The 23,955-nt window shown below is 57.9% G+C and overlaps 2 protein-coding genes across 4 annotated transcripts; one reads left to right on the top strand and one right to left on the bottom strand.

The window, feature by feature from the left end:
* The first annotated feature begins 495 nt into the window (after nucleotides 1–495).
* On the top strand, nucleotides 496–14,943 carry STRIP1 (striatin interacting protein 1). Of its 3 annotated transcripts, none has more exons than XM_068173285.1 (21): nucleotides 496–649; nucleotides 2,847–2,916; nucleotides 3,177–3,251; nucleotides 3,806–3,940; nucleotides 5,582–5,702; nucleotides 5,994–6,062; nucleotides 6,453–6,559; nucleotides 6,958–7,085; nucleotides 7,968–8,150; nucleotides 8,234–8,451; nucleotides 8,721–8,786; nucleotides 8,979–9,042; nucleotides 9,642–9,713; nucleotides 10,021–10,095; nucleotides 10,261–10,358; nucleotides 10,891–11,017; nucleotides 11,110–11,210; nucleotides 11,426–11,492; nucleotides 12,231–12,335; nucleotides 12,482–12,686; nucleotides 14,237–14,943. In XM_068173285.1, exons 1-21 carry the CDS (start codon nucleotides 599–601, stop codon nucleotides 14,482–14,484), a joined length of 2,385 nt encoding a protein of 794 aa, XP_068029386.1. In that variant the 5' UTR covers nucleotides 496–598; the 3' UTR covers nucleotides 14,485–14,943. The 3 variants fall into 3 exon arrangements, with proteins under 3 accessions (XP_068029386.1, XP_068029388.1, XP_068029387.1); XM_068173287.1 differs by lacking the exon at nucleotides 496–649 and adding an exon at nucleotides 656–815; XM_068173286.1 differs by lacking the exon at nucleotides 496–649 and adding an exon at nucleotides 2,641–2,766.
* A 1,525-nt stretch (nucleotides 14,944–16,468) lies between these two features.
* Nucleotides 16,469–23,491, bottom strand: ALX3 (ALX homeobox 3; the record flags this gene model as incomplete). The annotated part of the gene is made up of 5 exons (XM_068173667.1): nucleotides 16,469–18,025; nucleotides 18,689–18,751; nucleotides 19,845–20,146; nucleotides 22,981–22,983; nucleotides 23,200–23,491. Coding segments are annotated over 5 exons (966 nt in total), but the record flags the coding sequence as incomplete, so codon positions are not given.
* Between the last annotated feature and the right edge of the window lie 464 nt (nucleotides 23,492–23,955).

The raw sequence follows: 23,955 nt of genomic DNA, 5'->3' as shown, positions 1-23,955 counted from the left end.
TTCCTTAGCGGGGACATGCAGTTGTTTCCGAGCCCAAGGGCAGGGCTGGAATCTCCCTTTGGCCATCTCGGGGCGGGCATTGGGTCCCACCGGAATTTTCTGAGCGTTGCCACAACTCTGGATTTTGGGGTCTCACCCTCTTTAAAGCCCAACGTGGCACCTTAGCTTGGGGTTTGAGCTGTCAGGTTCCTTTGTCGGGGTGTGACTCCCCTCTGAGCCCCATCAGGTCACCCCTCTCCGGGGCCCGAGCCCCCCAGCCCCTTCACTCCCCCGGGAGCATTCCTTTGTTCCAGGCCCTCCAGCTGGGGCCTGCCTGTTCCTGCCACTCCCAACATGGCGCCCTCCCGCAGCCAGGCCCGCCCTGAGGCGAGGCGGAAGTGCCGCACCCAGCATGGCCGCGCCCGGGGCCGCGCCGCACCCAAGATGGCGGTGCGGGGGCGGAGCCCGCCGCCCGGCCGTGTGTGGCGCCGTCCGTGGCCGCCGGGGGCGGGCAGCGCCGGCCGTGACGCGGCCGCCACGGCGGAGCGGCGGGGCCGGCGGGCGGAGCTGCATCGCACCCACCGGAGACACCGGCGCTCCCCCAGGTGCCACTCCCAACATGGCGGCGGCGCTGCCCCGGCTCTCCCTGCCGCTCCCGCGAGAGGAGGGGGTGAGTCCTCGCGAGAGCTCGGCGCGGCGGAGCGGCCGACATGGAGCCGAGTGGCGGCCCCGGGCCGGGCCCTGTCCCGGTCCCGGGGAACAACAAGGGCCGCGGTGGTGCGGCCGCGCCCGGGAGGGGCCGCGACTTGGCCCGGCCGCCGCGCAAGGACTCCGAGGTCAGCGCCGCCGCCGCCGCGAGTGGGGCGGCCTTCCCGGGCGGGGCGGGCCGCGCCGGGCCTCGTCCAGGGCCTGCCCATGGGTGCCGGTGCCCGGGGGCGGTGCTGGTGTCCGGCCGGTGCCGGTGCCCGGTGGCGCCGGTGCTCGTGGATCCCTGTGGGTGCCGGTGCCCGGGGGTGCCGGTGTCCGGCTCTTCCAGCCCTGCCTGGGACCAGCCCAGGACCGGCTCGGCCGCTGGCTCCGGTGCTCCGGTACTGGTCCCAGGGCCGCTCCTGGACCGGCCGCTCCTGGACCGGCCGCTCCCTCGGTACCGGTTCCCTGGCGCAGTGGTCCCGGGTTGTGGAGCCGAGAGGCCTCTCCCTGCCCGGTCTGCTCGGACTTGGGGCTGCCCGGAGCCTGCCTGGTCTCGGTCGGTGCCGACTTCCCCTTCATCCATCCATCCATCCCTTCCCCAGGTCCGGGCCGCTGGGACCGGGCTGGGCCGCGAGGGTGGCTCGGTCCGCCGGTCCCAGACGGGAGTGACAGGGCTGGCCCGGGGGTCTCGCAGCCCATCCGGGGGTTTTCTCGGTGTTACCGGTCGGTAGCAGCCCGGGGTGGGTTCTGGGTCCCGCTGCCGTGCTCGGACCAGGGATGGATCCAGCAAGAAGTGACCAACGCCCCCAGGGACACCCCGCGGTGCTGGGGTCACCCTGAGCCTTGGGGGTCGGAGGGTTGTGTGGAGCTGAGGTATCCCGGGGCTTTTCCAGAGTGTTTCATTCCTGGGATGGCCCCAGAGCCGTTCTCTCCCAAAGCTTCCTCAGAAAAGTCCCTGGAATGCCAGGGGAGGGATGTGAGGGGGAGTCTTGGAGAACCTGAGGTGCTGGGGGGGCTCCAGCAGAGCAGAGCCAGCACAAGGGGGTTGGAGCTACCCCTCTCTCAGAGCCTGGGATTCAGGGTTGTTCTGATGTGGGTCTGCCCCTCTGTCAGGAGTGGGAGCCCCCAAATTTAGGAGAGTTCTGTTTGTGGATTCATTCAGGAATGGGTGCCCCAAAATTCGTGTGGGTTTGGTTCTGGGTGTGCCCCTTCTTTTAGGAATATGTGCCCCAAAATTTGGGATGGTTCTGCTGTGGCTCTGCTCCTCACTCAGGGGTGGATGTCCCAAGAGGGTTCTGGTGTGGGTCTGCCCTGTGCTCAGGTGTGTGAGTGTCCCAAAATTCTTCTCAGGGTGTGCCCCTCACTCAGAAGTGGGTGCCCCAAAATTTGGGAGAGTTCTGGTGTGGATCTGCCCCTCACTCAGAAGTGGGAGTCCCGTAATTCAGGAGAATTCTGCTCTGGGTCTGCCCCTCAGTCAGGAGTGAGTGCCCTAAAATTTGGGATGGTTCTCATATGGGTTTGCCCCTCACTCAGGAGTGGGTGAGGATTCTGTTCTGGATCCTCCCCGTGCTCAAGAGTGGGAGCTTCATAATTCAGGAGAGTTCTGGTGTGGATTTGCCCTGTGCTCAGGATCCCGAAATTTGTGAGTCTTGCTGTGCATCTGCCCCACTCATGGCTGGGTGCCCTGAAATGCTGTGGGTCAATGGTCTTCTGTAAAGGGAGCTGGTATTTTGTGCTCCGAAGGTTCTCCTGGCTGTTTTGCAGCCTCTCCAAAGCTGTTTGGACTTGTTTCATCCTCACTAATCCCATCTGCTGGGACGGCACAGGGGGCTAGCCCAAATTTTCCCAAATTTGTGCGAAATGGGTGAGCTCTGGGAGCTCCTTGATCTCAGAGAACTCTCTCCCTGTGTCCTGCCGTGTTTGTTGTGCTTTGGGGGCTCCCCCTGTGCTTTGGGGGTGCTGCAGTGGCTCCATGCGGCACAGCCCATGGAGACGCAGGAGGTGGGCTGGAGTTGCCTTGGTAACGTTTGTGCTGCTGCAGGAATGTTTTTGGTCCCTAAACCAGGAAGACCAGCCCTGGATTTGCAGGAGGATGAGGTGAATTGTGAGTGTTTTCAGGGATTTTGGTTTTCCTGGAATATGCTGTAATGGAACTGATTTTTCCCCCGTGTTTTCAGGGCTATTCGGAGTCACCAGACCTGGAGTTTGAATATGCAGACACGGATAAATGGACAGCAGAGCTGTCAGGTGAGGAATTCTTCTGTGATGGATCAATTAATCAACCGTGATTTCCTCTCCTGGTAGAATTAAAGGAACTCTGTCAATTCCAGTATCGCTTTATTATTATATTTAAATGCTGTATTGATGTTAAAAGGATATGTGTGGTTCATATTTTTGGCCTTACAGTGGGTGGGGTTTTATTGCATTTTGATATTTTGTCTAAAACTGCAGTTCCCAGCTGAGTTGCAGCTTGGTGCAGGTTTTTGGAGCTTGTCCTCTTTTGGCAGAGCTGTACAGCTACACAGAGGGGCCAGAGTTCCTGCTCAACCGAAAATGCTTCGAGGAGGACTTCAGGATCCACGGTAAGAGCCTTTTTCTGGATTCCTCTGCCCCTGGCGAGGGACAGGGACTTCTCTTCCTGGAGGAGAGCGTGGTGGCAGAGCTCACTGGGGTGTGCAGCTACTCCCGAGGGGCAGCTCTGATCTCTGCTCCCTGTGACAGGGACAGAACCCAAGGGAACGGCTGGAGCTGTGTCAGGGGAGGGTCAGGCTGGACATCAGGGAAAGGTTCTTCTCCCAGAGGGTGCTGGGCACTGCCCAGGCTCCCCAGGGAATGGGCACGGCCCCGAGGCTGCCAGAGCTCCAGGGGAGTTTGGACAGCGCTCTCAGTGACCCAGTGAGATTTTGGGGTGTCCTGCGCAGCGCCAGGAGTTGGCCTCTATGATCCTTGTGGGTCCCGTGCAGCTCAGGATATTCCATGATGCCACGACTGATCTAATCCCCTGCTGGACAGCAGGAGCCATCCCTGAGCCCTCACTCATGCCGGGAGTCCTTCCCCCAGCGTTCCCTGGCCCCGCTGTGCCCAGCTGAGCCTGTGCCCAGCGGGGCCGTGCCCAAAGCCCTGCTGTGGTTTGCAGTGCGGGACAAGAAGTGGCCGGAGCTGGAGCGGACGCAGCACCGCACGCACGCCATGCGCCTGCTGGACGGGCTGGAGGTCACCGCGCGCGAGAAGCGGCTGCGCGTGGCCCGCGCCATCCTCTACGTGGCACAAGGTGACACCGGCCCCTGCCCCTCGCTTCCCCCACTGCTCGCTCCGTGAGACGGGTTACACTGTAGTGTAATTCATGTGTGCGTCGTACGGCGTGCTTGTGCGGTTCGATAGTTGTGTTATATCGTGTATGTTAACTGTTTTATATGTAGTGTGTATCTAAATACTTAATGTAGAACTCCTTTATGTTCACGAAGTTTATATATGTAGGTATAAGATCCATGAAGTTTATATATATATATAGATATGAGATATATATAAGATATATGAGGTATATATGTGATATATAGATATAAAACATATATAAGATGTATATAAGATATAAGATACAAAAGATAGTAGATATCACATATATATGATATTTATTTTTTGATATATGTCTTTATATATATCTTTATATGTATATCTTTCTATATATCTTCATATATATCTTTATATATCTTTTTGTATATAATATATAAAAAAGATATTTATATATCTTATATATATTTAATACATTATATATAGTATATATACTATATAATATACAATAGTACAGAGTTTTGTATTATATATAGTATAATGTATATTGTATATTATATATAGTATATATACTATATAATATACAGTAGGTAGTACAGAGTTTTGTATTATATATAGCATAATGTATATTGTATTATGTATTGTAGATTATATTATATTATATTATATTATGTGCTACATATAGAATACATAATTATATGTATATACTATATATGCGACATAGTACAGTATAATCTCATATATGCGATATATGCATAAATATATATAATTATAATATGTACACTATATGCAATTTTATGTATGTACTATATATATGAGACATAGCACAATATGTCATATATAATATATACATAAAATATATTATGTATACTATATGTAACATTTTTATGTCTGTACTATATGTGAGACATAGTACAATATAATCTCAAGTATATAGTATATACATAAAATATTTAATTATAATATGTATGCTACATGTAATACATAATACAATATAATCTGCAATACATATTCTGTATAATATACTGTATATTGTATATTACATGTTATGTCTTACATATAATACATAGTGTATTTAATATACATTATATATTAAATGTTGTATGTATTTAATATATATTATATATATTTTATATAGTTTATGTTATATTATATATTATATATTATATATTATATATTATACACAATATATTTTATATATTGTATGTAATATATCAATATATAATATAATGAATATATACTATTAATATGATACGATAATTCCTAATTATTTAATATATATAATATTTTGAAGAATTTTCATTCCTTGTGGATTTCATTCCACCTGGGATGTCTGGAACAAAGCTAAATCTCATGGGACCAGATAATTTAGAGCAGTTTGGCCCCAAATTTGGCTGATTTCCCCATGTTAGCCCAGCTCTGCAGACCTGGAATGCGTTACCCAAAGAGGGCAGCTCCATGCTCTGCATCCCGGTTTTTGCCTCTGGCTGGAGGGTGTGCAGTGGTGCTGTGGGAGGGCCCGTGGGGCTGGGATCTGCATCCCAGTTTTTGCCTCTGGCTGGAGGGTGTGCAGTGGTGCTGTGGGAGGGCCCGTGGGGCTGGGATCAGCAGGGTCTCCTCGCAGGCACCTTCGGGGAGTGCAGCTCCGAGGCCGAGGTCCAGGCTTGGATGAGGTACAACATCTTCCTCCTGCTGGAAGTGGGGACCTTCAACGCCTTGGTGGAGCTGCTGAACATGGAGATTGAGTGAGTACTGCAGGAAAACACTTCAGGAGTGGCTCTGCAATTCAGCAGAGTGACTCCCATTGTCCTGGGTGGATGTGTAATGTAGGATTATACCTGCTTTCTCCTGAAATTCCCCATGAATCCAAGTGCCTGGCAGCAAACAGGCAGCTCTGCTCCTCCTCACGTGGCTGTGCTGGGAACAGGGAGTTCGTGGAAGCAGTGTCTGTCTCAGGGTTTGGAGCTGGCACGTGGAGTGCCCATGACAGAGTTTGAATTCCCCCAAATTCTCTCTGAGCTGTTCTCCCTCCACAGCAACAGCGCAGCCTGTTCCAGTGCCGTGAGGAAACCAGCCATTTCCCTGGCTGACAGCACCGACCTCAGGTATGGAGTGGGAATGGGGGGACAGGAGGGGGTCCAGCGTTTTCTGGGAGCTTTGGGAGGCTGAGGCAGGCACTGGAAGGGGTCCCTGGAAGGGGTCCCAGAGCTGTCCCAGCTCTGAGAATTTCTGCAGGTGTGCATCGTGCTCAGCCTGCACAGCAGGAATGGAACAGACTGGGGATATGAAAGCAGTAAAATTTGGGAAAGCAGATTTTTTCCTGTATGGACTTGTAGAGACTTTTCCCCCCAGTGCCTGTGTGCTGGGCATGTGGAGCAGGTAATGAATTGTGGATGTGGTCTAGGTTGCTCCAGCTTCTCCCTGAGCCCTGGGTGCTGGCAGTGCTTCCATTACTTATCCCAGTCTCTGGGATTCAGCTGCCCTGGTTTTTGCAGGGTGCTGCTGAACATCATGTACCTGATTGTGGAGACTGTGCGCCAGGAGGCCGAGGGGGACAAGCCTGAGTGGAAGAGCATGAGGCAAACCTTCCGAGCAGAGCTGGGTGAGGACCAGGAGCTGGGATAGAGCTGCCAGGGCTGGAGAAAGTGACATGGGATTTGGCTCTAGGAGTCAGATAATAGTGACTGGCAGCACTGGGTTGGTTTCTGCTCAACTTGTGGGGCAGAGGGAGGTGAGCAGAGGAAGCCATCCAGCCTTTTCTGCTGCTGGGTGCTCTCTCCCTGGGAAAAAGCCAGAATATTCGAGTTGTGATATCCTCTTAAACATAGAGGTGAGACATTATGGAGTTTTTGAGGCCTTGGAAGGGGGAGAGGGAGGTGTCTGGAGTGAGGTGAACATCTTGGAGCTAATGGGGAGGAGGGTGCAGGAGCTGGTGATACTGGTGATTGGGATGAGGCCAGAGGTGAGGAATTCCTGGCTGATGATGCTGTGTGGTTCCAGGAGCCCCCCTGTACAACAACGAGCCTTTCTCTGTCATGCTTTTTGGGATGGTGACCAAATTCTGCAGTGGCCATGCTCCTCACTTCCCCATGAAGAAGGTGCTGCTTCTGCTCTGGAAGACTGTGCTGGTAAGGAGAGGATGTGGGATGTGTGGTTTGATACTTGGCAGAGGAGGGAATTCTGCTCTCAGAGTTGGCTGTAATTGCTCCATCCTCTTGTTGTGTTGTTCAGTTTTCCTTTAAACCCAAACCCAGGTTTTTCCCCATAGGGAAGCAGTGGATATTGGTGTCTGGAGCTGGATACTAAGGATAGACACAAAGCGAGGTCCCTGGGTGGGGAAAGGAAAGCTCTGGACAGTTGTGGATGCCTGGACATCCTCCTGTCCCTCCTGCTTCTCTCAGTGACAAGAGGAGCACAGGACAGGCAGCTCCTATTTGAAACTGGTGAAGGATTTGGACCCCTCAGGACAAGAGAGACTTCGAGGGGCTGGAGTGTGTCCAGGGAGGGGAATGTCACTGGGGAAGGGTCTGGAGCGGCTGAGGGAGCTGGGAAAGGGGCTCAGCCTAGAGAAAAGGAGGCTCAGAGGGGACCTTTTGGCTCTGCACAACTCCCTGACAGGAGGAGACAGCCAGGTGGGGGTCAGGCTCTGCTCCCAGGGAACAGGGACAGGGCAAGAGAAAATGACATCAAGCTGTGCCAGGGGTGGTTTAGGTTGAATATTGGGAAGCTTTTTTCATGGAAAGAGTGGTCAGGCATTGGAGGCTGCCCAGGACAATGTTGGAGTCACCATCCCAAGGTGGATTTAAAGGATACACAGATGGTGGCACCTGGTGACATGGACTTCTGGTGGCCTTGGCAGTGCTGTGGGAGCAGTTGGACTCAATGATCTCAGAGGGCTTTTCCAACCTGAACGATTCTGTGATCCTGCAATGTGGGGTTGGGAGGGGCAGGTGTAGATGCCCCTGGAGCCCCCCTGTGCCATGCTCAGCATGCTGTGGCGTCCCTTGCAGTGCACACTGGGAGGGTTTGAGGAGCTGCAGAGCATGAAGGCAGAGAAGAGGGAGATGCTGGGCCTGCCACCGCTGCCCGAGGACAGCATCCAGGTGATCCGCAACATGCGGGCGGCCTCCCCGCCCGCCTCCGCCTCCGACCTCATCGAGCAGCAGCAGAAGCGCGGCCGGAGGGAGCACAAGGTGGGGACAGGGACATTAGGGAGGGCACTGCCAGGCTCTGGGCTTGTTTTTGGGATATTCCCTTCTGGCTCTCCCCGCTCCAGGCCCTCATTAAGCAGGATAACCTCGATGCCTTCAACGAGCGGGATCCGTACAAAGCTGATGACTCCCGCGAGGAGGAAGAGGAAAATGATGATGACAATAGCCTGGAGGGAGAGACCTTCCCCCTGGAACGGGATGAAGTGATGCCTCCCCCTACCCAGCACCCCCCCAGCGACCGCATCACCTGCCCCAAAGGGCTGCCCTGGGCCCCCAAGGTCCGGTGAGTCCGGGGTCTCCCTGTTGGGAGAACTGGAATGGGGTCAGGGAAATGGAGGCTGATGGATGTTGGTAATCTCAGCAGGGATGTAGGGAAGGTGTTTGGGATGGGGTAGTCACTTTGATGGCTGTTTTTTTGTGGGGTTGGCTGGGTAACCTTTACCTGACCACAAGGCTTTTCCCTGTGCCTGGGCTGTGCCTTTCCCTGTGCCTGGCTGGACATCTTCCAGATGTTCTGGAAGGTGTGACTCTTCCCTTCTCCCTTTGCTGCAGGGAGAAGGACATTGAGATGTTCCTGGAATCCAGCCGCAGCAAATTCATCGGCTACACGCTGGGCAGGTGGGTTCAGAGCCAGCCCATGCTGCTGTTACGGGGGGCCTGTGGGAGAGGTCAATTTGGGGGCTGATTTTGTCTCTACGTGGCAGCAGGGAAGGCCTTGGCTGGCTGGTCTGTGGCTTCATCCCTGGGTGGTCTCTGCCCCACCCCTGGGTGCTCAGCCCTGCTCCCAGCCTGGCTCTTTCTCTCCTCCAGTGACACCAACACTGTGGTGGGCTTGCCCAGGCCTATCCATGAGAGCATCCGCACCCTGAAGCTGGTGAGTTAAGGAATTCCTCCAGCTCCTGCTGCTGTATGGGTGCCCCTCGCCCATCTCCCTGCTCCCATCACAGCTCAGCGTGGATTTTCCTGACCATTTTCCCCTTCCTCCACCTAGTGATGGGAGAGCAGCCTTAAGCTTTCATCTCATCCTGGACTCACAGGTTTTCTGAGCCCGTTCCTTAAGGGGCTCCATCCCTTCCTTAGGAGGCTCCATCCCTTCCTCAAGGGACTCCATCCTTTCCTTAAGGAGCCCCATCCCTTCTGTAGGGGGCTCCATCCCTTCCTCAAGGGTCTCCATCCCTTCCTTAAGGAGCACCCTCCCTTAGTTCTTAGGGGACTCCATCCCTTCCTTAGAGGGTTCCATCCCTTCCTTAGGGGGTTTTATCCCTCTCTTCATGTCTTCATCTCTTTCCTACTGGCCTTGTCCCAGACCTGAGCCCAGCAGCTCCCACCCTGCACATCTACACAGGTCACCCCTGGGACAGGGATCTTGGGGGGATGGAACAGGGTGGTGGGAGCAGGCTGGGGCTGGGGGCAGTGCTGGGGGCAGTGCTGGGGACCACCACAGGGTGGTGACCCCACCCTGTCCCCGTGCAGCACAAGTACACGTCCATCGCTGAGGTGCAGGTGCACATGGAAGAGGAGTACCTGCGCTCCCCGCTCTCCGGAGTGAGTGTGGGAATGGGATGGGATGGGATGGGATGGGATGGGATGGGATGGGATGGGATGGGATGGGATGGGATGGGATGGGATGGGATGGGATGGGATGGGATGGAGATCCTGGGCTGGGAGTTGGGGCCACTTGGTCCTGCCAGATTTTTTTGGCAGGGCTGAGGGGTTTGTTTTGCTGGGGAGGGGTTTCTCTGGGGCAGAGGGGGTTGGGGTAGGAGCTGGGGATATCTTGCCTCTGGGTTCATATTCCATGGTGGTGGTGGCAGCTCCTGGGATGAGGTTTTCTGGTCTCTCCTGGCACCAGGGGGAAGAGGAAGTGGATCAAGTCCCTGCAGAGATCCTGTACCAGGGCCTGCTGCCCAGCCTGCCCCAGTACATGGTGAGCTGGGGAGCACTGGGATCCTGTGTATCAGTCCCTTTCCAGTGATGCTTCCCAAGTTTTCACCCCCTGCCCCTGCCCTGTTCCTCCCTCCTGCAGTGGGGAAAGGGTCTCTTGCTAGTCCCCTGCAGCTCCCATTCCCCTCCATCTCTCCCTTCTTCCCAGATTGCTCTGCTGAAGATCCTCTTGGCTGCAGCCCCCACCTCCAAAGCCAAGACAGACTCCATCAACATCCTGGCGGATGTCCTGCCCGAGGAGATGCCGTGAGTGGCTGTGGAGCAGAGGAGCTGGCAGGGGGTGGGAAGGGAAGGAGGGATGGGAGGGAGCTGGGGGAGTGACCTGGTGTGGGCTGGGGCTCCTTTTGGCACATGACCCTGCTCTGCCCTGGATTGCACCCTGCAGGAACTGGTGGCCTTGGCAGTGCTGTGGGAGCAGTTGGACTTGATGACCTCAAAAGGGCTTTTCCAACCTGAATGATTCTGTGATCCTGCAAAGTGGGTTTGGGAAGGGCAGGTGTAGATGTCCCTGGAGCCCCCCATGCTCAGCATGCTGTGGTCTCCCTTGCTGTGCACCCTGGGAGGGTTTGAGGAATCACAGAATCATGAAATGTTTTGAGTGGGAAGGGACCTTAAAGCTCACCCAGTTCCACACCTTGCCATTGGCAGGGACACCTTCCACTAGACCGGGTTGGCCTTGGACACTTCCAGGGATGGGGCAGCCACAGCTTCCCTGGACAACCTGTGTCACCCTGAGAGGGAAGAATTCCTCCTGATACACTCCCTCTGTGTCCCCCAGGACCACTGTGCTTCAGAGCATGAAGCTGGGCGTGGATGTCAATCGGCACAAGGAGATCATCGTCAAGGCCATCTCTGCTGTGCTGCTGCTCCTGCTCAAACACTTCAAGCTCAACCACATCTACCAGGTGAGGTTGGCCGGGGTCCGGCCGTGCCCACGGGTCTTTGGGCATGGCACACTCCGAGTGAGTCCCCATTCACCCATGTTTCTCCTCCCCAGTTTGAATACATGGCCCAGCACCTGGTCTTTGCCAACTGCATCCCACTCATCCTCAAGTTCTTCAACCAGAACATCATGTCCTACATCACTGCCAAGAACAGGTGAGGAGAAGGCTGCCCACCTGCATTCCTGGGGGATGTGGGGAGGGTTCCCTGTTTCTTTGGCCTCTCTGTAATCCCTCCCTGGCAGTGGCTCAGGCAGAGCTGGAAAGTTCCCACCACAGCCCATCTGCAGTGCATGGGAAGTGGGGGCTGTGTTGCCCCCAGGCCAGGGGGGTTCTGAGGGAACAGCACAAGCACCCCTTTCCTTCCTGCAGCATCTCTGTGCTGGACTACCCCTACTGTGTTGTGCATGAGCTGCCGGAGCTGACGGCGGAGAGCCTGGTGAGTCCTCCTGCTGTGACGGCCCTGGCACCTGGGGTGATGCCCGGGGGAATTTGGGATGCAGGGAGGCAGCAGGGCTCCAGCACCCAGCCCTTCCACCCTCAGCTCTCCTGTGCTTGGCCCCTGGTGCCACTGGGATTTTGGGGATGAGGGTGAGGATGGCAGGTCTGCTGGGGTGGAGCGTGTCCAGAGAAGGGAACGGAGCTGGGGAAGGGTCTGGAGCACCAGGAGTGGCTGAGGGAGCTAGGGGGACTCAGCCTGGAGAAAAGGAGGCTCAGGGGGGACCTTCTGGCTCTGCACAACTCCTGACAGGAGGGTGGAGCTGGGGGTTCAGGTTCTGGTCCCAGGGAACAAGGGACAGGACAAAAGCAAATGGTTTCAAGCTGTGCCAGGGGAAGTTCAGATTGGATATTGGAGAGGAATTCTTTGTGAAAAGGATGGTCAGGCAATGGTACAGGCTGGCCAGGGCAGTGTTGGAGTCACCATCCCGGGAAGTGTTCAAAAAATATGTGGAGATGGCACTTGGGTACAGGGATTACTGGTGGCCTTGGCAGTGCTGGGGGAACAGTTGGACTTGATGATCTCAGAGAGCTTTCCCAGTCTTAACAATTCCATGGCTGGATGATTCCGTGCCCACACGCTGTGCTGTCCCCTTTGGACGTGGCTCCTCAGATCATCCCAGCCTCTCCCCATCCCCACTCCAATCCCTTGCCTGATGCTGCATCTCCTTCCCCACAGGAAGCTGGAGACAACAACCAGTTCTGCTGGCGGAACCTCTTCTCCTGCATAAACCTCCTGCGCATCCTCAACAAGCTGACCAAGTGGAAGCATTCCCGCACCATGGTGAGGGCTGGCAATGTTCTGGAGCTCAGCACGACCAGGCACCTGCACTGGGGATAACTTGGGACAACGCAGGGCTTGAGCAGGGGAATGGAGGAGGGGTTGGCCTAGGAACCCATCCCAGCTGGGATCTGGGAATGTTCTGGCAGATGCTGGTGGTGTTCAAGTCGGCGCCGATCCTGAAGCGGGCTCTGAAGGTGAAGCAGGCCATGATGCAGCTCTACGTGCTGAAGCTGCTCAAGGTGCAGACCAAGTACCTGGGCCGGCAGTGGAGGAAGAGCAACATGAAAACCATGTCAGCCATTTACCAGAAAGTGCGGCACCGCCTCAACGACGACTGGGCCTACGGCAACGGTACATCCTGGCATCCCTGGCATTCCCAGCCCTCCTGCTCCAGGGTCTGTGCCCCGAGCTCGAGCTCACCCTTTGCTGCCTGGGGCTTGGGCAGGTGTGCTGGGTTGACCTTGGTGGACCTTGGCTGGTTGAGCTTGACCAGGTGCCCGCTGAGCTGCTCTATCCTTTCCCAGTGGGACAGGGCAGAGAAAATCAGATGGGGAAGGACTTGTAGATTGAAATAAGGTAGGTTAGTACAGCAAGAGCAGAAAAAGAATAGGTTTGTTCTCTACTTTCCATCAGCAAGTGATGTTCAGCCACTTCGGGGAAGCCAGGCTTCAGCACATGGAGTGGCTGCTCTGGAAGGCACATGTTTTAAATAACAAATATCCCATCATTCCTCTTCCTTTCCTTAGCTTTTATATCTGATCTGACATCACAGAATCTGGAATATTCTCTTGGCTAATTTGGGTCAGCTGGCCTGTGTCCCCTCCCAGGATCTTGTCCACTTGCATGCACTTGATGGGGTGGGAATGTTGGGAGACAGTGCTGGTGCTGTGCCAGCTCTGCCCAGCAGAACCAGAATACTGGTGGGTTCCCAAAACCTTCCCAGCTCCCACTGCAAAGCCCAGCACTGGCAGGACTCCTATGGAAAAACAAATTCCATCTGAGCCAGACACAATCCAGGTCTGGGGTGTGGAAGGAATTTCGGGGGGTGACATTGCAGGGATCAGGGCTCTGCCACGGGTGTCAAGTCTTGACTGAAAACCCTTTTTGGCCTAAATTGGGCTGGAACAGCAGGTTTGGTGCCGCCCTGAGGGGGTCCAGGTGCCCCACTGGGGTGTCCCCCGCCCACCATCAGAATGTGGCAGGTAGGGCAGGGTGGCTTTGCAGTTTTGGGGGTTTTGTTTTGGCCCAGGAATGTCCTTTGCTGGTGCTGAGGCAAGTGAGGCCAAAGGGAGCCCTCATTCCTGGCTTCATTTTGGTTGTTTCCTTGTGGTGGGGATGCTGGAAGTGGTGGTGGAGCTGTTGGTGGCTCCTGGCTCTACACTGTGTTTGAACTACCTACAAAGACCTTTCCCAAGTGGGAGGGGGCTGACTGTGTAGGGGTTGTTGGGAGGAGACAGAACCAAAGGATATTCCTGGGATATAGGAAGGAATATATTCCAAAGGATATTCCATCATGCTCAGAATATAAAGTGGGGAGAAAAAGGAGGAATTGGGGGATGTTGGGAGTGATGGGGTTTGTTGTCCAAGTCACCATTCCCTGGGATGGGGCCCTGTTCTGAAGGTACTGAGCACCTGCCTGCTCATGGGAAGTGGGGAATTATTTCCTTGTTTTTCTTTCTTTGTGCTGCACAGCTTTACTTTCTTTATTAAGCAGTCTTAATCCTAACCCACCAGTTTTCCAGCTTTTACCCTCCTGATTCTTCCCTGCTCCAGCTGGTGGGGGAATGAGCAGGCAGCTGCATGGAGCTCAGTCTGGCTGGGGTTAAAGCACCACACCGAGGGCTTTGGGCTGGCTGAGGAGTCCCCAGCTCTGCTCTGACCAGTCTCATCCCTGTTTCCAGACCTGGATGCCCGTCCCTGGGATTTCCAGGCAGAGGAGTGTGCCCTGCGTGCCAGCATCGAGCGCTTCAACTCGCGGCGCTACGACCGTGCCCACGGCAACCCCGACTTCGTGCCCGTGGATAACTGCCTGCAGAGCGTGCTGGGCCAGCGCGTGGACCTGCCCGAGGATTTCCAGGTCAACTACGACCTGTGGCTGGAGAGGGAGGTCTTCTCCCGGCCCATCTCCTGGGAGGAGCTGCTGCAGTGATGGACACAGGGAGGCAGGATGGGTTGCTTGGAGAGCTCGAGGCTGACGTGCTGTCAGGGGAGGGCAGCGAGGTTTGGGGGGTCTGTGGGTGGCTGCTCTGTTGTGGTGGGCTTGGGAAGAGGATGGAGCTGGGGGATCCTTGCTGAGACCACATCCTGCCCCTCTGCCTCCTTCCACCCTTCTGAGGGTGCCCTGGGGGTTTCCTGTTGGGTGGGGGAATCTCTGCCCACCCCATGTGATGCTTTCAGAGGCATCCCCCCTTCTCGTGCTCCCCAGCCAAGAAGGGGGAGCAGGTGGCAGTGTGGGAGTGGGGTCCTTGGGTGGGACACCAGGCTGGTCCTGCCCAGCCCCTCTGGGGGGTTAGGGGGCCTGTGGGGGCTTGAGGGCTGGGGTGGCCTCCCCTCACCCCACAAGGGGTGCAGGAGCTGTACATATATTATATATATTTGGTGATACCTCTGCCCCGAGCATGGCTGGGTTCATGTCCCTGTCGCTCCTGCATGGAGTTGGGCTGGGATGAGAGTTCCTCATCCTTGTCCCCACTTGTCCCTCAGACCCCAGGGGGTACATGGCCTCTCACCAGCAGGTTTTATCTGACCTTGCACCCAGGTCTGTTGGTTGGGGGGAGCAGGTTCTCACAGGCATTTCCCTGTCCCATTCACTGGACCCTCCCCCAGCTCTGTCCTGGGATTTCTGACACCACTGTGGTGTTACCACTGGGATTTTCTTTGGTCCCTGCTTCCAGCAGAGGATCCTGACACCAAATCCTGTCAGAGCTCAGCCTTGCACATTGCCTGGCCTCAGTTTCCCTGGCAGAGAGGCAGCAGCAGCCCTGGGGCATGAAATCCTGGGAGATTCACCCTGATTTGAGGCAGGGATTTGCAGAGATGGTTGTGGGCAGAGGTAGCCTGGGACAGCACCAGTTCCACCCCATCACCTGCTGGGATTCTGAGCCTTTGGAGCTCCAGGAGTGAATCCAGCTGTGGGGATGCTCAACCCCAGCCCTGGAAGCAGCAAACTCAGCCTTATGAGCCATCAGAAAAGTTCTGTGGACACAGCATAGGTGGTAACATGCCCTTAATCCGTGCCTGGAGTTGTCCCCATCCTGCCCTCTTCCCCCTCAGTCGGGGGTGACATTGAGCTAGAGCCCTGGATCCATCTGGATGCCCAGTGCTGCACCCTGACCATGTGGGCAGCACAGAGCCAGGGTCTGGATGTGCCTCCAGGAGAGGCACAGAGAAGGAAATTCTGCCCTGGCTTGGTTTAATGATGAGTAAAACTCTTCCAGAAATCCCTGCTCAGCCTGCTCCTCACCCCTGGACCTGCTCGGGACACTGCAAACCCACCCAGCAAAGCTCCCTCAGCTCCATCAGCATCGCTTTGCACCCCAGTAAACCCCTGAACATGGTTTAGAGGAAAACACCATGGTGCTGCTGGTCTGGGATGATCCCAGAGCGCTTTTCCAACCCCAAGAACTGCAGCACTCTGATCATGGCTGGGATGTTCAGCAGCCCAAACCTCATCCGTCATTCTGAGGGAGCATCAGGTCCTGGCAAATCCAGCTCTCCGTGGGAGACAAATGGATTTTTTCCTCCCTAGGACAGAGGTTTTAAATGAGATTTCTGGGGCACTTTGGATTTTTTTACTGCCCTCCTCAACCAGAGAGTGCTGCTGGATGTGCCCCCAGTGTCCTGCCAGGGCTGCACCCTCCCCTGGCACCCACCTGGGTGCCTCCAGCACCATCCTGCCCCCACACCCCATTTCCAGCACCAGAACAGGCCTGAGGAGCCTGTTGGGAGTCTCCATCCCCAGCCCCCCCCAGCTTTATAGGGCTGCTGGAGCCATAATTAACTTATGAAAAATGTGGTTTATTGTTTAGAAATGAATAACAAAATCCCCACCGGTGGGAGGGGTGTGAGATGTCCTGGGTGAGGGTGGGCAGCCCTGGGCTGTCTCCTGTGTCACCCACTGTGGCCAGGCTGTGCCCAGGGTGCCAGGGTTGGCTGAAAACCTTGGGGTTTTCCAGACTGGGCTGGAACAGCAGGTTTGGTGCCTCCCCGAGGGGATCCAGGTGCCCCACAGGGGTGTCCTCCCCATCAGGATGTGGGGCTGGGGCAGGGGGGCATTGCAGATTTTGCAGGGAGGGGGTTTGGCCCGAGAGGGTCCCTGGGGCTGGGCCGGCATCTCCCGGTGCTGGGGTGAGCAGGGTCCTTCCTGGCTTCATTTCTTGGTGTTTTCCTACAGAGGGGGAGGTCACAGTGGGTGAAGGGGGGGACAGGACACGCCAGCTCTTGGGGGGACTCGGGGAACCCCCTCTGGGGACCCCCAGTGCAGATAAACCACGTTGGATACGATGAGGTGCCCCCTCCCCCAAGACTGGCCTTGCAGGTACCACCAGTAACATGCAGAACCCTGCAAAATGCAGAAACCCCCCCACCCAAATCGCCCATTTGTGCCCCAACACCCCAGCTGGAGCACCTGGGAGGGTTCCCACCTGCTGGGATTAAAACTCCTTCCTGAGGGATAACAGGGTGACCCCCCCAGGGAAACAGCCTTTAATTTGGGATGCTTTATTGTGCCAGGGCCTTATTCCTCTCCAGGAGGGAGCAGAACGAGCTGTGATGCTCTGGGGGGGGGGGCTTTGGGGCTCCTTGGCCCTGCTCCCAGTAACCCCCAGTACCAGCAGCTGTCCCAGTCCAGTCAGTCTTCCCAGTATGGGACTGGGAGAGGAAGAGCCCAGTTTCTGCCATTGCTGGTTGTGCTGGGCAGGGGATGAGCGGCCAAATTTCAGGTGGGGAGGGGAGAATTGCCCCCAAAACTCTGCTGCCCTGGTGCTCCACAGTCCCCTCCTCAGTCCCACCCACGGCTGGCAGTGCCCGGCTCAGGCGGGGTGGGGGAACACGCGGCGGGTTGGGGAAACCACCGGGAATCTCCACCCCGAAGGTGCTGGGAGGGCTCAGGGAATTGGGGTTGCCATTGCCAGGGTCCCGGGCTGCCAGTGCCAGCCCTGCTGGGGCATCCTGGGTTTGGGGGCGCCTCTTTTTCCTCCCCACAGCCCCCCTGGGGCCCCTCTCAGCAGGGGTGGGGGGCAGCGACATCGTGGTGGATGCGGAAAGCTCGGGGTGTGCAGAGAGGGGGTGAAGGTGACCCCGCCACCCTGACCCCACTCCCTGCTGCCGGGGGGTGGGGGATACGCTCCGGGGGGACGAGGGCTCCGTGTCCATCCCGCGGGGCATCATGTGGCCCAGTTCAGGAGGCTCCCGGCCCCCTCTTTGCTCTTCATCCTCAGTGGCATCAGCGTGGGCGCCTTGTAGTCGTGCTGGGCGGGCGGCTCGAAGGGGTGGGGGGCCAGGCCCGGGGGGGGCAGCCCGTGCAGGGAGTAGAGGCTGTTGATGCCGGGGTGGGGGCCCGGGGAAGTGGGAATGCCCACGAAGCCGTTGCTGGGTGCAGGGGGGTACGGGGACATGCAGGGGGACGGGATGCTCTCGTGGGGCAGCAGCCCCGGGGGGCTCCCAGGGCTCGGCCACAGGTTGTTCTGCAGCTGAAAGAACAACAACCACAACAAAAGCTCAAAAGTGAGGGTGGGGACATCACGCCCCGAGCAGTGTCCTCCCACTCCGCCTTAGATCCCACTGCCCTCCTTCAGGATTCCTCTTATCCCACTTGTGATCCTTCTCAGCCCTGCTGGATTCCCCTCATCCCCCCTCAGATCCCCCCCACCCACAGGGTGCAAAGGGAGCGCTGCCTTTGCTCTGCTTTCTGGCCTCCAGGGGGTTGAGTCCTGGTTGAAATATTCCCCCCGGGAGAGTGTGGCTTCAGGGACGTTCGTGAAGCTGAGTTTTAAATTATTTTTATGCTTTTCGATACTGGGAGGGGGGAAAGGCGGTTTTGCAGAAAAGGGGGGCAGGAAGCACAGATGGATGGGAGAGAGCTAAAGGGGATCTTCAGGAGGAACACCCCAAAACCTGCCCCAGAAGGCGTGTTCCCATGGCAAATGGAGTGGGACGTGAAGCAGCATCTTCCAGTGTGTGGCAAAATGCCATCCTCCCTCTTTTCCATCCCGGGCCGCACTTTTCCCAAGGGTGGGTAAAACCGTGGGGGAACGGGCAGGAACGGGTGATGTGGGGCACCCCGGGTGCGGTGGGACCCCTCCCCTGGGAGCGGGGGCACACAGGGCTGGAGCAGCTCCCGTGCCATCTCTCACCTCCTGGATTTTCCCGTAACGTTCCCGTTTCCGCCACTTGGCCCGGCGGTTCTGGAACCAAACCTGGGGGGTGCAGGAGGGGGCTGAGCTGCGGGGACCCTTCCCCTGCCCACTGCAGCCTCCTGCCGAGGTCCGCACTCCTCCCAGCAGCAGAAGGGGCCGGGCACGGTGCCCCAGCGTTCCCGAGAGCCGGAGCCGAGCAAGGGAAGCTGCTCTGCTCAGCTGGAGCTCTCTGGCCTTTCCCAACACCGGGAATATCTTGTCCCGCACCAAAAGTGATCCGTCCCGCTCCCCTTTCCTCTCCCTGGTGCTTCTGGGACTTGTTTATCCCAGGTTTTGCTGCAGAATGAGGCTTTTTGGGTGCAGATGTCCCGTCTGCATGTCCCCTCCGTGCTGGGGTGGGGACACCTCCAGCAGCACCTCCCGGTGCTTGGCTTGAGGCTCTCGTGGCTACACGTAGTTTCATCTCAGTCCACCCCAAATCTGGGTTCGGAGGCTCCGGTGGGTTCCTGGGGACACTTTCCCTGCCTGTGCCTTGTCCGCGTTCCTGCTCCTGGGAATGGCAGCTCCCAGCTCCCAGCAGGTGCTCCCTGCTCACTTCCTTACCCTCCACCCTTCATGTCCTCCCTGCTGGGAGCACCCTCCAGCTGCCTCTTCCCACTTGGAGCCTCAAACTGCATGGAGACGCCTCTGGAAGCAGCTCCCTACAAGCGCGATGCCGGCAGAGCCGGGGAGGGAGGGTCGGTCTCGTCCTGCCCCACGTCCCAGGATGTGCCACCCCAGCCCCACCACGCGGAGCTCCCGGAGGTTCCTCTCCTGAGCTGGCACGGGAGGAGCTGAGCTGGGATAGGAGGCTGGAAATGATGGATGCATGGTTGGCATCACGATTAGGGCATTCTGAGGGGGGGTGGTTGACACTGACCTCCCAGATTTTGGGTCTTTCCACCCTTTGGGTGCTTGTCCAGGGGGGGAATGCAGAGGGTTCAGAGGCAACCAACACCCACACCACAGCAGAGGGTGCATGGCCTGAGATTTTCCATCTGGGATTTAGCATTTTCATGGGAAAACCAGCTTCTATCTCAGCATCATCAGACAGGGGAACCCTCCCTCCTGGCAGCCCCCTGGGGTGCCCATGCCCATCCCTCTGTGCCCATACCTGCACCCTGGCCTCGGTCAGGTCCGTGCGCAGTGCCAGCTGCTCCCGGGCGTAGACGTCGGGGTAATGTGTCTTCTGGAAAACCTTCTCCAGCTCCTCCAGCTGGAACGTGCTGAAGGTCGTCCTGTTCCTCCTCTTCTTGCTCTTGCTCTTGCCCAGGGGCTCGGGGAGCTCGGGGATCCCGTAGTCCCGGAGGCTGCCCAGGGGTGCTGCCAGTGGGTACCCCAAGTCCTCCGGGGCTTTTGGGGGGACCCTGCAGGCTGTGGGAATCGCCTGGAACCCACCTTTGCAGCCCTTTTCACCTGAGGGGGAGAGGCACAGGACCAGGGGGTGTTAACAGTGCCAAGGAAGCCCAGAGCTGTCCGTGCCACAGCCATGGCATGGCATGGCATGGCATGGCATGGCATGGCATGGCATCCCATCCCATCCCATCCCATCCCATCCCATCCCATCCTGGGGGATGTCAAGGTACTGCCCCAGGAGAAAGGGCTCAGCATGGACAAGCAGCAGGGCAGATCCATCCCTGAGAAGGGCAAAATCCACACTCCCTGTGGGAGCTGTGGGCAGGAAAAGTCTCTGGAGGGAGGGGAAAGCCTGGCTGGAGCAGTGGGTGCTCAGGGTCCCACTGGGATGCTGTGACTGCGTGGGGATGGGGCAGAGGAGGTGGGCACAGGGGTTTTGTTGCAGACAGTTTTGCTCCACTCTCCTTGTCCCTCTCCTCCCGCACAGGCTGGTGCCTCAGCCCAGCTCAGAGCCCAGAGCAAGAGCCACAGGGCCCAGCAGTGATCCCGAACCCACCCCTGCTCTGGGCCGTGTCCAGCCCCCCGTGCCCCAGACAGTTCAGGGGGAGCTCTGTGCCCCTGAACCAGCACTTCCTGGAGCTGCAGCTCCCGGGAAAACTCTTGGAAAGGAGTGAAAAAATCCCACCCTGCTTTTTCTGCTGAAGATCTCCCTTTCCTCACCCTCCTCTGGGACCAGAGCAAGAAATCTGGGGGGTCTCCCCTTCCCTTCGGTGCTGCTGCATTGCTGGGGTGGATGATGGAATGGGATCAAGGAGGAAAATCCCTCTCACGCGTTTTGGGGACCACCTCTGTACCCCCAGGAGGGTTATTTGTCCCCACATGGGGACACACAGAGCTTGGCAGCTCCAAATGATTCCAGGGGCTGTTGGGACCCCGATGGGCTGAGCCAGGGAAAGGAGAAGTGAGCGGGGAATTAGCAGATGGGGAGGAGTGCCTTGGGGTCCCCCATCTGCTGAGGGGACACAGAGGTGTCACCTGGGGAGAGGACAACCTAAAAATGCTGGGTTTGCCCCGATCCCACCCCAGTCACCAGCAGAGATTTGGGGTTTCTGCAGGTGGGGACCTCAGAGGGGCAGGATCAGGCCCACGGCCAGGAGGGGAAATGCCTCCTTTGGGACAGATCCTCCTCCCCAGCACATCTCAACAGAGTGGGGAAATGGGGTCCCCATCCCTGTAGACCCCCCCCGGGGCTCCCCAGAGCAGCCCCCACCATGGCCTTTTCCAGCCTTTCGGTTTGGATTTTTGGTTGTTTTCTAATTAAGGCAATTTGGGGGCTATGGAGCCACCAAGCCCAGATCCAGCTGCTTTGAATTAATGAGGAATTGTAATTTGGGGGAGGTTTGGGGGGCGATTGCTCCTTGTCCCTCTCAGTACCGACCTGTCTGGTCATGGATAACGGCAAAGGAATGAGGCCAAATTGCCATTTCCTCCCTGCTTTGGCCTCTAAAGGGCTCAGCCGCTGGGCTGGAGGGTTTTAATGATTCCAAACCAAATCTCACCAAAGAGCAGACGCAAATATAACCAAAATTAAGGGGAAAAAACGACCAAAATAAAATCCTGCTGCATAAAGCATCGAGTTTGGGTTTTTTCCCCCTTTTTTGAGACGCGACGCATTTCCAAGTGACCCGTGGGTTTTGGCGTTGGAGACAAACAAATAAATACCCAGAAAGAAGGAAAAGGCAGGAAGGAGCGGGATACAGGCACGTAGCTGAATAAACACAGCGGCACCGGGGGACAAAAGGAAGATATAGATATTTTTCTCCCACTCCTTCCTAAACTGACACCCCCCGAAAAATTTGGCGGCGCTGGGGAAGGCGGCAGCTGGGAAACAGCTGTACAATTCCTGGGATAATGGGGAGGGGAAGGAACTCAAAAGGATCATTAGTGAAGGGATGGGGGCATGGAAAGGACTCCCAGGAACCGGGGGAAACACCCGAGGACCGGCAGCATCCCCCCGCCGCGGCTGGAGCAGGTAAGCGCCGCGGCGGGGCCCCTCCCGGTGTTCCCTGACGGCTTTTCCAGGCGGTTCTCGGGTTTTTTTCTACCTGTTCCCCGAGGCGGCTTTGCCGGGTCCCACCTGGTTCCCATTGCCCCCGCGGCTTTGCCTTTTGCTTCTTCTGTTAAAGCAGAAGTGGGGGAATAATATTAAAGCGAAAGTGGGAGTCCCGGAGCAGCCCCCGACGGGCCCGGCTGGGAGAGCGCAAAGGAACGGCGGGAGAAGCCCGGGAACGAGCTCGGTCCTGTCCGAGCCTGGAGACGGCTGCGGAGCCCCGGGACACCCGGGCCCAGGGGAACCGGGTGCTCTGGAGCTCCGGACATGGGTACCGGGGAGACCCGGGGAACCGGGAGCGCCGGAGCCCGGTACTGGGGAACGAGAGCGTTATTGCCCGGAGCGAGGCACCGAGGAGTCCCAGGGAACCGGGAGCGCTGGAGCTCCGGACCGGGCACCGGGCAGCGCTGCCAGCCCCGCAGTCCGGCTTCCCCCAGGTCCCGGGCCCGTCCGTGCGGCACCGTGGTTGCTGCCGCCGGCCCGGCCCGGCCCGGTGGGCTCCGGGAACCGGAGTCGGCGGCCGGACGCGACTTTCCAGCCTCCTCCGGGGAGCGCGGCCGTTCTCCGTCCCCAGGAACGGGGACTCGCCGTTCCCCACCCCGGGCCGGTTCCCGCCGTCGCGGCAGCGGGGCCGGGTCTATCCCGCCGCCTCTTCTCCCCCTTCCCCCCTTGTTTCTGGAGAACGGGAACCAGCCCGGAGACCCCGGTCTCTGTCGCGACACAATCCCAGCTGCCGACACTCGGCAGCACCGGCCCTTCCCGGCTCCGGCTCCCGTCGGGGGACGGCCTGATGGTCCCCGACGGGGCCATATCGCGACATCGCCGCCTCGGAGAAGCCCGGGAGAGCGTGTCAGCGCAATGACGCTCTTGGGGGGTCAGGGCTGGCGCTCCCGGTGGAACCCGAGGCCGCGGGCGGGGGACAGAGAAGGGGGGAGAGAAGCAGAAGGGGCCGGGAGGGGTCGGCGGCCCCGGCCCCCCCATCCACCCGCCGCTCCCCTGGTACCTGCAGCCCCGGCCGGGTACAGGGGCTTCCCATGCACGGCCACGGCGGGGGGGCCCGGGCTGGCCACCCCCAGGTACCGTGGCTGTGCCCGGAGCGGCGGGCAGCGGCCGGGGCGGGGGCTGAGCGGCGGCGGCCGCCCGTGGGGCCCCGGTGGACCGAGGGCGAAGGCGGTGGGAGGCCGGGGGAGCCCCGGGGGACCCCCGGGCCGGCGAGACGGGGGGAAGGCCGGGCAGCCCGGTGTCTCCATGGCGCAGGTTGCAGGGGCCGGGGATGGTCCGCGGGAGCGGATTTTGTGCGGGGCACCGGGAGGAGGGGGACGGGGTTTGGGGGGGGGGGGGGGGCGATGGGGAGGGAGGGATCGGCCCGCAGCCCCCCCAGCCCGCACACCCCCACCCGCCCCCCCAACCCCACAGCCAGTCACGTGCGTCCTCCCAGCCACTTGGTTAACCCTCTAATCCCAAATCCTGCCCCGCCGGGGACACTTTCCCGCGTGGGTCAGATCCCTTCTTGGTTAACCCTCTAATCCCAAATCCTGCCCCGCCGGGGACACTTTCCCGCGTGGGTCAGATCCCTTCTTGGTTAACCCTCTAATCCCAAATCCTGCCCCGCTGGGGACACTTTCCCGCGTGGGTCAGATCCCTTCTTGGTTAACCCTCTAATCCCAAATCCTGCCCCGCCGGGGACACTTTCCCGCGTGGGTCAGATCCCTTCAGCCTCAAGGCAGGGGCCGCAGGGGGAGCCGTGCTTCCCCCTCCC

Source organism: Anomalospiza imberbis, chromosome 26 (assembly GCF_031753505.1).
Source record: "Anomalospiza imberbis isolate Cuckoo-Finch-1a 21T00152 chromosome 26, ASM3175350v1, whole genome shotgun sequence".
NCBI lineage: Eukaryota > Metazoa > Chordata > Aves > Passeriformes > Viduidae > Anomalospiza > Anomalospiza imberbis.
This window is presented reverse-complemented; position numbering and strand designations above follow the sequence as displayed.